This window comes from Crocodylus siamensis, chromosome 5 (assembly GCF_052110815.1).
Source record: "Crocodylus siamensis isolate JL-2025a chromosome 5, ASM5211081v1, whole genome shotgun sequence".
In the NCBI taxonomy this organism is placed as follows: domain Eukaryota; kingdom Metazoa; phylum Chordata; order Crocodylia; family Crocodylidae; genus Crocodylus; species Crocodylus siamensis.
In genome coordinates this window covers 77325768-77341496 of record NC_143399.1, presented here as the reverse complement: position 1 = coordinate 77341496, position 15729 = coordinate 77325768, and the positions used below count along the sequence as shown (strand labels likewise).

At 47.3% G+C, this 15729-nt stretch overlaps 1 protein-coding gene across 4 annotated transcripts in view; it reads right to left on the bottom strand.

The window, feature by feature from the left end:
* CEP72 (centrosomal protein 72) overlaps positions 1-9268 on the bottom strand; it is a 46432-nt gene extending 37164 nt beyond the window's left edge. For all 4 annotated transcript variants that reach the window (XM_090049237.1, XM_090049239.1, XM_090049238.1 and 1 more), the window contains exons 1-4: positions 9196-9268; positions 5760-5887; positions 2642-2834; positions 71-185 (exon numbers count right to left, since the gene is read on the bottom strand). In XM_090049237.1, the coding sequence (XP_089905363.1) occupies positions 71-185; positions 2642-2834; positions 5760-5887; positions 9196-9256 (497 nt within the window). In that variant the 5' untranslated portion in view covers positions 9257-9268. The remainder of the gene's footprint in view (positions 1-70; positions 186-2641; positions 2835-5759; positions 5888-9195) is intronic.
* Positions 9269-15729: the final 6461 nt, after the last annotated feature.

Here is a 15729-nt window from a genome sequence, read left to right as displayed (position 1 = left end):
CCACAGGCCAGATATGCCCTGGATTCTTGCCTGGTTCTAGATCAAAATCCTTATGTTCATTTGTTCATACCTTTCCATTTCATTCCCTCTTGCTGCTGGTGAAGAATTTTTTAGCTCATATGCATGATCTGTAGCAAAATGCAACAGCGATGCTTTTCGTTCGCTGTCTCTCACTGGCCGGTCATCTAGAAAAATAATCCCCACAAAACAGAATCTGTTTCACTAATGTTTTCATTAGGGCATATAACTGAAGGAATTGGAACAGCTCTGCAGAACTTCTAAAGTATTAAGTTAAAAACCAGCTTTAAGTGATACACAGAAAAGGTAGGAATTTTACTGAATCAGAATTAAGGTAAAAAAAGACAAAAATTAAATTCTTACTTTTGTGAATACCAGCAGTAGCAAAAACAAGTGCCTGAACTTAGGCTAATATTTTTAGAACAGAGCTTTCCAATTGGTGGTCCATGGGCTGTGTGTTGCCTGCAAGGGATTAAGTTGCAGCCCCTAGGCCCAACTGCCACTTTCCCATTTGATCCAGCTGCAAAAGTGGCCAGAGTCTCCAGGCTCCCCCTTCCTCCTCAGCTTCTGCTTCCTGCCTGCACCTCAGGGATTGAGGCACAGTGCAGAGTGGTTTGGCACACTGAAGGTAAACCTGGGTGTGTGGGGCAGTAATATGTAAAAGAGGTGGGTGTAGTGCCAACTAAGGGAGCGTCTACCAAGACTCACAGTACTACAGTCGGGCATACCCATGAGACATATCCATGAGGGAACATAGTGCAGTAGTCAGAGGGGCATCCATGTGGGTGCACACTGCAGCAGTGGGGGGCATTTGTGGTGTAGTGGTGGCTTAGAAGTGAGGCCTACCATGGTGTACTGGTGTGTTTGGTTGCTGGTTGCTTAGAAATTGGACGACCCTTTTCTTAGATGATACTGCACCACCATCATTGTAGGGTGGGGAAAATATATTTTGGTGTCTTTTTTATTTAATTTGGATACTAAAGAGGGAAGTACTATTTCTGGATTTATTTTTGGGAAACATTTACCTTCATCTGAATCCTACATCAGAATAGCATGATTCTCTTGGTCCTGATAGTAATTTCTGGAAGGCTATAGAGAGCAGCAGGTCAGCAACTGTTGATTTACCTGGGCAGGTCTTTGTTTTTTGGACCTACCCAGGATATAAGGCAGTCAGGAAATGAAGCTTGGGAATAGCCAAGTCTGGAGAAAAGGTTTTCTGCTGGGGTTTACAGCATGGAAATTTGGAATTGCCTCTTTGTTAATAAAATCAGAGCCCAAGAAAAGTGACTTTCTGGTAAAATCCCACTGCCATTAAATTCAAAGGCAAAAATTCTACTGACTCCAGTGGGGCCACGATTTCTCCCTTCAGCTTTAAAATGTACTTTATACTTGAAAGCAGATGATGATTCTACTCGCACAGACATAAGTGAGTAAATTGCCTGCTACGAAAATCTGCTTTGAAGCCTGCTCAAAAAGGAAAACTGCATCTATAAAACCAATGCATGGATAAAATTTGAACAATTAACTAGTGAACAAATAAGAGATGACTAGCAGCAATAAAAGGGAGGGAAAGACTAGCATGTACTTTTTTCTTCCAATAAACCTTTTGTTGAAGTAATTTAGTTGGACATTCTCAGTGTTCCCCTTCTCAGGATCCTCATATCTTTACTTTGGTGAAAACAATGTATTGGTAGCAGAAGACAGGCAAACTTCTTCTGTTGAAAATAGTTCATTGTTCTTAATTTAGCAAGTGGAAAAGAATCATCATGTGATTTTTTTTTTTAAGTAGTTAGCTCTGTGAACCTATCCAACAATTATACCCAAAAGAGAAACTGGCACAGTTTCCTAAATAGGGCAGGATATGTCTTTCTTCCCTAAGTACCCACTAGTCACATAGTTCAGCTGTTAGCACAGGCTTGTTATCAAGAAGCCTGAAATCCAAATACATGCAAGAAAGGAAATGATTAAGATCTTGTATTGAAGCATTTATGTATTCACTTAATTTGTAAGCTAGTTCTGTGCATATCTGTGCATCTAATAAATCAAATTATAGATTAATAAAAATGCAAGTGTAAATACAGGACAAAACATTTCAGAGTGTTTACTCAGAACTCTTGCTGAAAACATCTTTACTCAGAGAAATCATTTGGCACTTTCAACACACAGATGATAAAATAGGGAGTCTATAGCCCTTAGACTTGGCCTTGTTCTACTACCTACTACCACTATAGTCAATAGTAAGAACTCCATTGACTCCACTGGATTACTGTTACACCAATACAGAGCATCTCTCAAAAATTACACTAAGTCTGTAAAACTATTTGATACTCATAGGTCATTTATAATTTGATTTTTGAATGATCTGTTGTTATTAAATAACATCTCATACATCTATAAGGGACTTTTGAGCACATTGTCTTCACAATTTCCATTACCTTTTATGTGTCTGCAACAGCTAGCATACCTATTGATCATTGGCACTAGCTGTGGCATGCTTCCTAGCATGCACTTTGCCGTTCACATATATGTTTTTAAAACAAAACGTTATCTTCATAAAAAGTGTCAAACACTGTTATGTAAAAACAAAGTATTTTGAGCAATATCCTGTTCTGTTTCTACGTACCTAATCGCCTCAGGTTAGGCAGCATGTGCACAACAAAAAGACGATAATCTGATTCATTTTTAATAACGGGGTTCAATCGAAGGTCCACTTCCTTGAGTGTAGTTAAGCTATGAAGTCGGAATACTTCTGAAAGTGATGTGATTTGATTGTAGTAAAGATTAAGCTTTTCTAAAAATGTTAGGTATTGAATCCCCTGTTAACAGATACAAAATAGAAACCAAATAAGGTTGTACTTTGTTTTCATGGTGAAATGCCTGGGGTCCCTGAGGGAAATCCAAACCAGGCAGCCCAAAGCTGAAAGCTGTTACCACTTGACTCAGTAGCTATTCAGTGGTTTCTGTAAAATGACTTGCTGGTCTCAAGCCAAGATCCAGTGCACATATTCACAATTTTAAAAGACTTCCCAAACCCATGCAAACTATAAGTGATATTATCAAATTTTCCTTTGGGCTCTATCAGACACTTAAACAATTTTCCTGCAGAAAAGGGTTGCATCTCGGAGACAGCAAAATATGGGGAATGACTGAACCGTTACTGTTCATGCTATACGATCTTCATAACGATAGAATCCTTCCATCTTCTGGGGACATCTTTAAACATTTTTAAGTTAAAATATTTGTTAAACAAAATGAACTAGTTTAAAAGTGGTAAGATTTAAATATGAATTAAAGATATCTTACTATTAATGTATATCAAGCTGAGCTATGCAAGGTATCAAGAAGAGAGACAGACTGTAACAAGCTCTTCTTCCTCCCCCACACCTTCAGTCTCCATTATAGGGGAGAAAGGAAAGAGCCCTTTAAGAGAGATAAGATAGGCTGGGAGGTCCCTCCTCTTTGAGAGAGATAAAGAGAAGGGTCTTAGCAATGAGGAGCAGAAGTGCTTTGACAGAGGAAGAAGACAGTCTGCCAAAAAAGGACTAGCTCAGAGTCCTGACTAAGTTTGGGAAAAACTCATTGGCTGTGTCCACATGAGAGAGAGAGAGAGAGAGAGAGAGTGTGTGTGTGTGTGCGTGTTGTGGTGTCTCAATGGAGTCTGCGATACCACAGAAGGCAAAAAATGTTCCCTGTGCTGCATATTTGCAGTGAGGACTCTAAATCTGAAAGGGGGAATTCTGGTATCAAAAAAAAATATATGCACTGGAAAAAAGCAGCAAAAGGCACACTTCTGGAGTATGCCCAGAAGCAACTGGAGATGTTCTGGCAGTTGGCACAGAACCAGCCTGGTTTGGTGTAAAGGTGTACGCCAGCAAACCAGGCTAGGCCGGCTCCATGCTGCCACATGCAGCTTCTGGGACTCGGCCAGGGCCACGCACCACTGGGGAACTCTGCCTGCTACAAGCCATGCCCTGCTTTTATTTTTTCTGGCAAGCCGAGGCAGCATGCTGGAGCAGCAGGGGAACACAGCAGCTGTAGAGATGCTCTGGCTGTTTGCCAGAGCATCTCCTTGGAGGACCCAGCCTCCATTTGTTTCCATGTATGCTCTGAGAGTGCACCCTTAACCACATTTTTTCAGTGCATTTTTTCTGGATACCAGAATTCCCCGCTATCAAATTTACAACCCACACTACAAATATGTAGTGTATAGAATTTTGTGTATGTGATGGGCTGGGGGTGGCAGCAGGAGTGAGAGTGAGATGCGGGGAGGGAAGAAGGGAGGTGGTACTCTAAGTAGAAGTGGCTGTCAGAGCTGGGCTTAAAGCTCCCCCTGTATCCCCAGAGCAGCCTACAGAGGGAGGGTGGCCTGGAATGGAAGGGGCTTGCCCAGGCCAGTTCTTCAGCACCAGTCAAGAGCTTCTCAGGAAGGGCATGGGGATCACTGGGGTCTGGGCACAGGCACAGGAAGCAGAATAGCAGGGGCTGGCACTGATCAGAGCTACAAAGCACTGGGTGGAACAGCTGCAGCTGAACTCATGTCCTGGTGCAGGGAGGGAGTTACTGCAAGGAGGGAGCAAATGAGGATTGTGAGTGAAGGGCACTGGCAGGGCTGTGGGTTGCGAGTGAGGGGCAAGGGCATGGGTAGGGCACCAGCATACTAATGCTGCTCAGCACCACAAGGCAGCTGTGGGGACAAATGTAGCTGAACCTGCACTGCGGTGAGCAAAGAGGGCAGGAGGAGCTCTGATTTCCTATGATAAAAAAAGCAAAAGCCAAAATATATAGGTATTTAGAATGTATTTTATTATAATGACCGAGGCAGTAGTAGGCTTCCAAATTGTGTTAAACTTGCAAATATATCAATAAAACATTGTGCTCAACTGATACCTGTATATATAGTGACGTTTCATTTTAATTGTGGAAAAACATGGACTTCATGTTTTTTAATCAGAGAATCTGGGTTTCTTTTTAAATCAGAGAATTTTCAATTTTTTTAACAGAAAAAACTAGGATCCCTGCTGGTGAGGGAAGTGGGGGACTCAGGTAGAGAAGCCTGCCCAGGGCTGGCACTGGGAACCCAGATGGAGGGCAGACAACATGGCTGACTTCCTTACCGTTTGGAGACAGGAGGACATGCCCTGACAGTTCAAAGTGGGCCACCACACTGAAAACATCTTCCAGGTGATAGCTGCCCAGATGGCAGAGTGGGGGCACCAAAAGACATGGCAGCAATGCCACACAAAGGCTAACTGTGCAGCCACAGGCAGCTGGCCCAGAGGTACAGGTGGGTCTGCTGTAGTGCCCGTACCACAGCCCAGGTGGCCATGTGATCCCCATCCAGGTCTGGCAGGCACATAGCCATGTTGCAGGTGGCAGCAGCCCCCGCTGCCAGACTGTTGCAGTGCGTAGAGGATGCAGGGGTCACTCTGGGTTAGGGCTGCTGCAATAGTCCAGCTGGCAGAGGGGGCTAGTGTCCCCAGATGCCAACTGGCTGAGCCTTAGAAACTCCTGAGGGCATGTAGCTCTGAGCTGCTCACCAGGTCAGCTTTTTATACTGCTTTGGCCAGCACCTCCCCCGGCCAAAGATCTGGAAGGAGCTGGGCAAGGTCAGTTTGGTGTGGGGCAAACTGTGCCACTTGGGGCAAAATACACATTTAGACACATGTGCTGAGGCACAAATCTTAAAACCTAAACTTATTTCACTGTGTTTTCCTTCAGCGAATCATAAAAAAACTACTTACCTCCAAGCTAACCAATGCATTGCGAGAGAGGTCTAGGGATTTTAGGCGAGTGAAATTTTTCAGAGCATTTCCTAGATGGGTAATCTTTTCATGATAAGTTCCAGGGAGAGACAATGACCGGACATCAGCTAGAGTAAAAAGAGAAAAATTCTGAAACGTGAATATATTTATCACTCTAAAAAAGAGATGAAGATATGATTCCTTCTCATTTTAATATGAAATCCACCTGATATTACAGAGATATGCAATGCAAAATGTATCTGCTTAGTCTTTCTGTGCTATTAGTTGCGGGGGGGGAGGGGTGTGTGCATGCACTGACAGAGAGAAAGCTTTGTTACCAACAGGCAGAGATGGTATTTTGTTGCTCGTTTAGGACTAGACTTTTTTCTTAAAGCATTTGGTATTACACTGCTTGTAGCAGCTATACAGGGGAATGAGAGAAGCATCCCATACACATGTACTACTACCCACCAGGCACAAATCATGGGGAAAGCCCCACAGAAAACAACAATTTGTATTTTTCTGTTCTCAAACTCTGTGCAATTTGTGAGGCCAAAAGTATAATGCAAATTGTTTCCTGCGCTACAGTTACCTCTATAATAATTTATTTACTATACATTTTTTTTTTCAACTAAGCAGACCTGTGACAGGTTATTAAGCCAGTCAGAGCCCATATCCAGAAAGAGACCCAGGCCTGGTGATGCTCAATGTTTTCCATGCCACTGCATAAAGCACCCAGCTCTAGGAGGGAAATTGACAAACCAGCACCCTCCTTCCCTATACGATAAACAGTCAGTCTGGCACTTGGGAATGTATGACATGCCAAGACAGGGCAAGGGAACGGCTATTAAGAAATGGTGGAAGCAGGTATGTCTGAAACCTGGGCCTCTCCGTAGATTAGGGGCCCCTGTGGGATTGGAATTCACAGCCAGATGCTGCTTCCTGTACTTGGGTGTCTAAACCACACCTTTTGGGCATGGGCAACTTGCTTATTCTTCTTTTGAGACATGGATGGAGGCAGAAGTGGTGCTGCCCATGTTTTATAATTAAAAGAATGACTAGTACTCCCCCAGGAAGTGGAACACCTGGGTTCAATTCCCTCCTCAGCCTGAGTGGGTTCAAACCCACACTAGGTGAGAGTGGTGTGCATGTAGTGAGGGTCTCCTCCATCTCTCCTGTTGAAGTAAGGTTACAGTGTGGAAAGAACAAAGTTCATAGGAGAAATGTAAGATTCATGAGGCCAGAGGAAGAGTAAGCAAGAGAGAGCCTAATTTTGTAGCCTAGAGTTGAAGGTAGACCTTAAGGGGATAGATTCTGTTTTTTGTTCCACAGCCATAAAATGTCCTTGAGTTTGAAAGAGATCTCCATCCAGGTGACTTTGCCTAATATTTCTTTCATTAATTGGCAAACAACCTGACTTAGTTTTCCTAGTTAACAGCTATGTTTCTCCTTTACCCTCTAGACCTCTTTTGTCCACACTGATTTTGCAGTCTTTTGCTCACCTTGCAAAACCAAAAATGACTATTCAAGGTGCAAGGACATGGAAGATCAGGCTAATTATGATATGAACCACTGCAAATACCAGATTATGTAAAGTTGTAAAGTACATGGGCATAAAATCAGTGTATGGAAAACCACATTACAACAAATCAAAAAGCGATTGGGAATTACTCAATGTAACTGTTTGTGTGCCTGGTCTCACTTCATAGTAAGCAAAAGATAAATCTATGGTAGCTTACTCTTGCTCAGCTACACCAAATTAGCATTCACTTACTGTGAGCTAGGATTAGATATGCAGACAATTATGTGGACTAGATGAGACATGGAAAATCTCAGCTACCATTTAATTTGTTTGTACATATTTTCACAGTAATCAATTTGATTTTTCTTGGACTTTGAATTAACACTAGAACAGGGCAGGCAATTATTTTGGGCGGAGGGCCACTTACTGAGTTTTGACAAGCCATCAAGGGCTACATGACAGGCAGCCAGGGCCAGATAAATATTAGTTTTCTAAATTTTTTAGTATCCCCGCAGGCCAGATAGAATGGCCTTGCAGGCTGCATCTTGCCTAACCCTGCACTAGACTAAGTGAGAGCAGCACTGACTCAAAGACTCTACTTCTGCTTGAAAACAGGATCTCTCAGCTGTTTCTATAAAAGGTACAAAGCAATGATTTCTGATTCTAAATCATGTGGAAAAGTCACCAGTTAGCTGTGGGACAAGAAATGAGGGTAGACTAGCTCCTTAGGAAAAGCATGATAGAAAACCAAAAACCAGTTAACTGGGGTTTGCCTTGTCTAATGTCTATACCAGGAGCCTGCTGTACATGCTTAGAAAAGCTAGCGCTCCAGGCATCATCATATACCTGGCTGAGCAAAACCAGCCCACTACCCAGTTTAGAATCAGAGATGTAAAAGTGGTCTAAAATCGCTCATCCCTTCAAATCACAGCAAGGAAACTTGAGGTTAGATAATGGGGTAAAGTTTTTCACTAGAAGGGTAGCACAGACAACGTGTAGGGGAGGCACAGGGGGGCATGTGCCCCCCTGAGATTGGCCGGCGCCAACCAGTGCCCCCGGCCAGAAGCACCTGTCGCAATTCTGGTTTTGCCGCTGGCGATCAGACACTGGCAGCCCCCTAGAGTCAGGAGACAGCTGTTGCCCATAGAGGGTAGTAAAACATTGGAACAGGTTATCCAGACAGGTTGTACGATCTTCCTCCTTGGAGGTTAAGACAAAGCCTTGGCTGAGATAATCAAGTTGGGGCTGGTCCTGCTTTGAGCAGGGGAGTGGCCTCTGTGCCCACCTGAGGTCCCTTCCAGCCCTAGTTTTCTATGATTCTGGCATGACTGGTGAACCAGCCCCCTCAGATCAGGATGCTGTCGCCTTAAAAGCCAATGTCCTATTATGATATTGATCAGACAGCTGAGATGAAGTTAAGTGACCATGTCAAACCGTGTCAACGTGCGGTCTCTTGGAGGGTACCCCTCCCGTGCAAGTGCGGTAGACCTCTCTCGGGCAACCCTTGTTAGCTGCGACCGTGAGGAGCCATGAGCAGCAAACACAGCTGGCTACAACCACGGGTGCCCTCGCCTCGGGTAACAGGGATGGAAGAGGTCGCAGGCCGGGCCGGGCCGCTGCGCGAGGGGGTCGCTCCCCAGGGCAGGCAGAGGCCACCCCGGCCCCAGCTTCGGAGCCGCTCTCCGCCACCGGCCCAAGGCCGTTAGGGAGGCGGCTGCTGTCAATCACGGGCCCGCTTCGCTCTCATTGGCTCACGGAACCTGGCGGGCGGGAGCACCGCCTCCTGCTGCCGGGGTAACGGCTGTAACCGCCAGCTGGGGAAGAGCAGGTCCTGGTCCTTTTCCCTTTCCCTTCATCGGCTCCCCCTTCCCGTCCGGCCTGAAGGCGCCGCACGGCTGCGGGGCGGGAGGTTACCGAGGTTCTGGTGCCGGAGATGAACTCTCTCCCGAACCGCTTCCTCAGTGAGCACCGCCATGGCTTTCAAACACTGCGCATGCGTCGTATCTCGTTTATCCGCCGACGCAACAGCTGATCCTGCAGGGGGTGGGGTGGTCATGCGCACGTGTAGGGTGCTGTGGATATGATCCTGCCGTGCTTGTCTCGGCAAGCGCCTTGCGAGGTAGGCGGGCAGACCGGGCGTGGGGATGCTTGTCCGTTGCAAGCCCTGTCCTCGCGGCCCGTGAAGTGCGGTGTGCGCTTCGCCCGCGCCTCGTGTAAGGGCGGCATCCCGGGGCGGCCCGCTTTTGCCGTGGTCGAGCCCGGCTCTGCTTCCCAGCTCCGTGTGCGAGATGCTGTGAAGGGCCCAGGGGTGGCTTCAGGGCAGGGCTCTGGTCTTTGTGGGCAGGTGGGAGGCAGGAGCCTGGCTGTCCCGAAAGGAAAAAGGGTGTGGGTGGGTCTCAGGCCACAACTTTGGTTCCCAAATCCTCATCTTGGGCTGTTTCATCCTGTCTGTGGCTGAGCTCAGCCTGTTCCTCCTCTTCTCCCTGCAGGCCCAGGGAGGCCAGGGCCCCCTTGCTGTTGGCCACACCTGGATGACTGGTGCCAAGTCTGCTCATAATAAGCAGACTTGGGCTTGTTTTTTTTAAAAAGTTTCTTTAATGTTTTGAGGGCTTCAGGGTTGATAAACACCCTCACTCCCCTCTCTTTGAAATGGGTGGGCTTGTTTTTAAAGGCAGTGCCACTTTTTTTCCTTGCGAGACTTGACAGCATTGCTGGACAGCCTGTGGCCGAGCAGGTGGGACCTCCCCTCTGCCGAAATCTAATGGACCAGCACATGGCAAGAAACCAATGATTTGCCACCTAAAAGAGCAAGTGAGAAGCTCAACTTCATACCTCCTTGCCTGCTGGGTGAGGCACTCAGCTGGTACAGAGGAGGCAGCCTAGATTGCTGCTGCTTTGGCTTTTTTATATTAAATCATCAGTAGAGAGCAGGGGATAGAAAAAAATCCTGAAAGCAGGAAAAGGGCCCAAGGGCTCCCAATCCTAACCACTCCCTTTTCCGGGCTGTCTTTCTGGCCCTATGAGTCTTGCATTCTTTGCTACTCTGTGGCTCAGCTTTGACGGGAAGTGAAGAGAAATGCCTCTTCACGAACTCTAGCTTGTAGCCTGCTGTTTAGGACACCAAGGAACAGCTTCAGCCTGAGGAGGGCATAGAAACATATTAAGTAGTACTCTACTATGGTTGTAGGTGGCTAACGGTGGTCCCTCTCCTCAGGTATGGGTTGTAGACCTGTATCTACAGTAGGGAAAATGCCTGTCTTGCACTTTTAACTTGAGCTCCAGGAGGAGGTGGGAGTTCAGCTGCACCCCTTAACATTTCGTGTTGGCTAGCTGTGAAGGTGACTCACACAACATACAGGTCTTTGGATTGCCCTTCTGAGTTGCTATACTTTGGCCATACACATTTATGAGGTGTAGGCAGCTGACTTTGAGTTTTGGATTCAATCATAAAAGTTAAGATGTCTTATAGATGCCTAACTCATTTTATGGATTTGGCTTGGAAAAGGCATTCTTTTTCTTTCATTGAATAAACTGATATGGAAACATTGCACTGTATAAGGTGGCAGACTCTTTACAAAACTCATGGCTCAAATCTTCCTATATATAATGGGACTTATTATAAACTGTAATTGCTTAAATGCTTGAACTCTTCCCGTTAAACTTTTTACTGAGATTTGTGAATTTCAAGATTCAGTGTTATATGCAACAATGCAAAGTTTGAATTCTGTCTAGACCGGGGTGATCAAGCTTTTGGCCCCATGTGGAAAATGAATGACATGGGGGTGGTGTGCAGGCCAGATGGAGCCCTACATGCCGGGATAGGGCCCCTTGGGACCTCAGCTAGCCCCCGCGCATTGGGATTGGGATTGGGCTCTGCAGTGGTTGGGCCTTGCCACTACCCCCATGTGCTTGGATTGGGCCCTTTGCTGACTCCTGCCAAGCCATAGTTGCTGGGATCAGGTGCCCAATCTAGCTGCAGGATCTGGGACTCCCCACAATTTTGGAAATTTGGCAGCAGGAAAGCATTTCTGCCCCTCCCCCAATTTCTGGACCCATGGGGAGCCCCGTGGGTTGGATGACATGATGCTGGGGGTTGGATATGGGCTAGGGATGCAACACTCGTGGGCTAGGGCAGTGGTTCTCAACTATGTTAGACTCACGGCACTCCTTGGAAAATGACAGCTCTTAGTTTTCACATTGTTTTTGACTATACAAAGATGATGCAGGAATTCTTCTATTGCAAAGAAATATCACAACAGGTCTGAATGTATTTGACACTATGGATTTCTGTTTGAAAACTCTGGTTTTATCTTGTGAGTTACACATAGGTGTATACATTTCTAATATTTCGCAGCACATACCACAACACCACTAAAAGGATTTCATGGCATCCTGGTTGGAAATCAGTGGTCTAGCCAAATACTACAAATATATAATTGTCTATTTCCTATGGTAAATTTTTATAAATTACTACAATAATTTATACAACAGTTATTAGGGTAAGAAAAATAAGTGTTTTTGTTAAAAGATTTAGAAGAAGCTTTAGGTCAGAATGTTTTTAATATTCTCCATTCCTATTTGAAATCTTTGGGTTTATCTTGTGAATCATGTTTGCCCACCTAACAGTGGGGCATGATGATTGGGAATCACTGTCAGGAACAAAACAGTGGGTACTAACAAGTCTATTAGTAGTCAAATGTGTGATTTTTCTTAACATGGAAATTGTTACCTCTCATGTTTGTGATGGCTAAAGGAATTGTCAAAATATTAGGGCTGTGCAAGGCTTCAGATCCAGGGCCACTTTGGATGCTTCAGTGTCCAAAGCAGCATGCCCGGAGCGAAGCGTGGGCTCAGGTAAGATGTCCGAAGCATTTTGGAAATGCTTTGGATGCTTCAGATGCTGAAAGTGAAAGTTAGAAGAGGGAGGGAGGAAGGTGGGGGGAGGGGGAGCAGGAAGGGAAGACTGATATGTAGGTGGCCAGTGAGAAGGATTTCTCTCTGGCTGCCTTTCCAATGACAGTGTCTGGGTGGAGGGACTTTGAAACAGCATAAAAGCCTCTGTTTGGAGGCATGATGTGCCTTTTCCTAGCTTGTTCCCTCTCAGGAACTGCGTGAGAAAGGACCCCTCAGACTTGAGCATTTCAGCTTGCTTACTTTACTCAGTAGTTGAACTTGCCTGTTCCTTTTTGTTGTTAAAAAGGATTGGGTAGGATTTAGCTTATCTTAGCTTAGTTATTCAGTTACTATTACTATTCAATTCATTTCTTTGAATTTATATTTGCTTTTTTTTTTTTTTTTTTGAAAAAAGAAAGCTGTGTTTTCCCTTCCAGTGTGATTCCATCACTCTGCAGGGAGGCACACAGATTACATGCACACACACACACACGAAGAAAAATCAGATATTCGTAGGAGAAGACATACAGCACATAATTTTTACATAACTCTTAACACTGAAGCAAACAATCAAAGAAGAGTCCAGTGCATGCACGCAACAGAGGGAATAAAACACTATACAAAAGGACTGACACATACACAGACCTTTTGCAGTACAGGAAAGATCAATATGAAGCATGCTGGAAAGGTGGGTGTTAGGTCTTCTGGCAGGGAAGGAAGAGGGGAGTAGGGGGAGAGCTAGAGCTGCAAGCCTCCCACCCCCCAAACACAGACACATTCTATTCCCAAGCAGCCATGACATCAGTGCTACCAGTGGAAGCAAGGAGGTGGGAGCAGTGTCTGCACCTGACATCTCTGCACCTGCACCACCTCCGCTCAGTCGAGAAGTAGGCACCACCAGTGGAATTACTGTCTCTTCCACCCCAATTTCATCTCTCAGCGTGAACCTCCCACTGCCAGAGGAGGAGCTGGAGCTAGAACCAGGGATGCTGGGCGTGCTGGCTCAAGCAATTCTGGGGACTGAGGAGGAATCAGTTTGTGTTCCACACCCCTCAAGTTTCCCCTAGACCCAGGTCTGCTCTGGAAAGCAGCACCTTGTAGGAGGCTGAGGTTGTGGAGGCAGGTGGGTCAGCTGAGGCAGCTCCTCCTGCTGTTGAGCCTCAGCCTGCCGAGGAGTGGGATAAGGCAGGATCCTCAGCCTCAACCTAGAAGCGGGGGAGTAATATAGTGTGGGAGCATTTTGAGTTGGCAGATGATCCCAGGTTTGCCATCTGCCAGCACTGCTGAAGGCACATGAGCCATGGCAAGAATGTGAGACACTTCCACCACGGTGATGCTACTGCATCTGAGGAGGCAGCACCCCCTTGCTGTTCTTCCTGCTCATCCTGGCACCACTGTGAGTGCCAAAAGGGAAGTTCTCCACTCGCTCCAAACCCTCTTCCCCCCCAAAGCAGAGGAAGGCCACCCGGAACCAGTGGGGGAAAGGTGGACAGAAAGGGGAGTGCATTCCTAAGGCCAGTGAGATCACCCAGAGCACTGGGGAGATGCTTGCTCTGGATAGCCAGCCCTTCTCCCTAGTTGAGCAGCCAGGGTTCAGGCGATTTGTAGCACTTCTCCCTCATTTTACAAAGTGCCCACATGCACCACCTTTAGCAGATGGTGGTGTCCTCCCTGTATCAGGCATGCAGGGAGTACTTCGGAGGAGCTGTGCAAGGCAGGGCCACAGGTAGCTTTGCACTTCACCTTTGACATCTGGAGCAGCTGAGGTGGTGATCATGCCTACCTCTTCCTCAGGGCACTGGTGAAATCAGTCAGGCCGTTGGTGGGCTCTACTGCAAGCTGAGGTGCTGGATGAGTCCCACACAGCAAGGGAGATCATGGGGGCCATGAACTGCATGGTGTGGGGGTAGGTCAAGCTCACCCGCGGGTTCATGGTCACTGACAACTGGGCCACAATATGGTGAAGGCTGTCTTTGATGCCAACTTCTGCTGTGTGGTACACAGGCTGTACCTAACAGTGAGGGATGCCTTGGAGGAGGACAAGGCTGCCGGTGATGGTCCCACCACCAGTACTGCTACAAGCCAACTGATTTTGAAATGCAGGAAGGTGGCAGGCTACTTCCACCACAACATCAAGGGGGTCAAGATGCTGCAGGAGAAACAGGCAGAGATGAGCATCATGCAGGATGTGGAGACGTGGTGGAACTCCACATACCTGATGCTTGAAAGGTTGGTGGAGCAACAGAAGGCCATCCGTGAGATGGCCTTGCTTGGGGAGATTGGAATCAGCGGTCCCCTGAACAGAGCTGAGTGGGGTACCATCTCTCAGATCTCGGTGGTCCTCAAGCCCTTCCTCACGGCCACCGAGACCCTTAGCACTCGCGATGCCCTCCTCAGCCAGGTGATCCCTCTAGTGAGGGACCTGGAGAACCAAATGGAGAAGTTCCAGGGGATCAATATTACTGGCTAGAGCAGGCCTCTGTCACCAGACGTGCAGGCACTGGTGAGGTGGCTGAAGGAGGGCATCAGGAGATGGCTGGATTCCTTGCGGTCTTATATGGTCCACATGTTGGCAGGCATGTGTGACCTGTGGGTGAAGGGGAGCATGTCCACTGGCTGCCCCAAAACCCTCAATCACTGGATGCAGGTGCTGGTTAACAAAGTCAGGGAGGCTGAAGTGCAGAGGCGAGGGGATGTGGAAGAGGGATATCCATTTTCCCGCGCCAGCACTCCCAGCGCCAGCACTCCCAGCACCAGCACTGGCCAGTCTCTTCCACGCCAGCCACTGCCAATGTAGGCCATGGGCATGGTTTCAGTGCTGGGGTCCAAACTCACCAGACCCCAGCCTTGGGCAGGTAGTGCCGAGGCTTCGGTGGGCTACCTATCTCACTGAGGATGTGGAGCCACTGGACTGCGACCCCTTGGCCTACTGGGCAAACGGCAGCCAGATGTGGCAGGATCTGGCCATGGTTGCCTGGCAACATCTGTCCTGTCCACCAACCAGTGTGCCAAGCAAGAGGGTGTTCAGCATTGCTGGGGATGTTGTGACACCCCACCGCACCTGCTTGGATCCTGCTTTGGTGGAGCAGCTGGTGTTCCTAAAGGTGAACCTCCTGCTGCTAGGGGTCCCCAAGCTCTACCTGCAGATGGACTGAATGCCACCCTCCTCACTCTGTCTGCACCAATTTCCTTTTTTAAGTTTTTTAAAAGCTGAGTAATGCCCTGGTCTTAGCTGGAGGGGGCACTAACTGCATCACCAGTCAGCAGGGGAAGAACATGTCCCTGCTGACCTCATTCTCCTGCCAGGGTGAACTTGGAGGTATGGGACTGGGGCGATGGGGAAGGAGGAGGCCCCAGGTCCTGAGCATGACCACTAAAACTGCACCCTGCCAGGGTAGGGAGGCCTGGTGGGACTGCTGGTGGTGCGGCAGCCCTGTAAATGCCAGGACCAATGATCCCCTGGTGAAAGGCGGGTAGGAGACGTCATAACCTCCAGCTAACGCACACACGCACAAAGTCGTAGCTGGGGAACGCCAAGACCTGTCACGTCTTTGA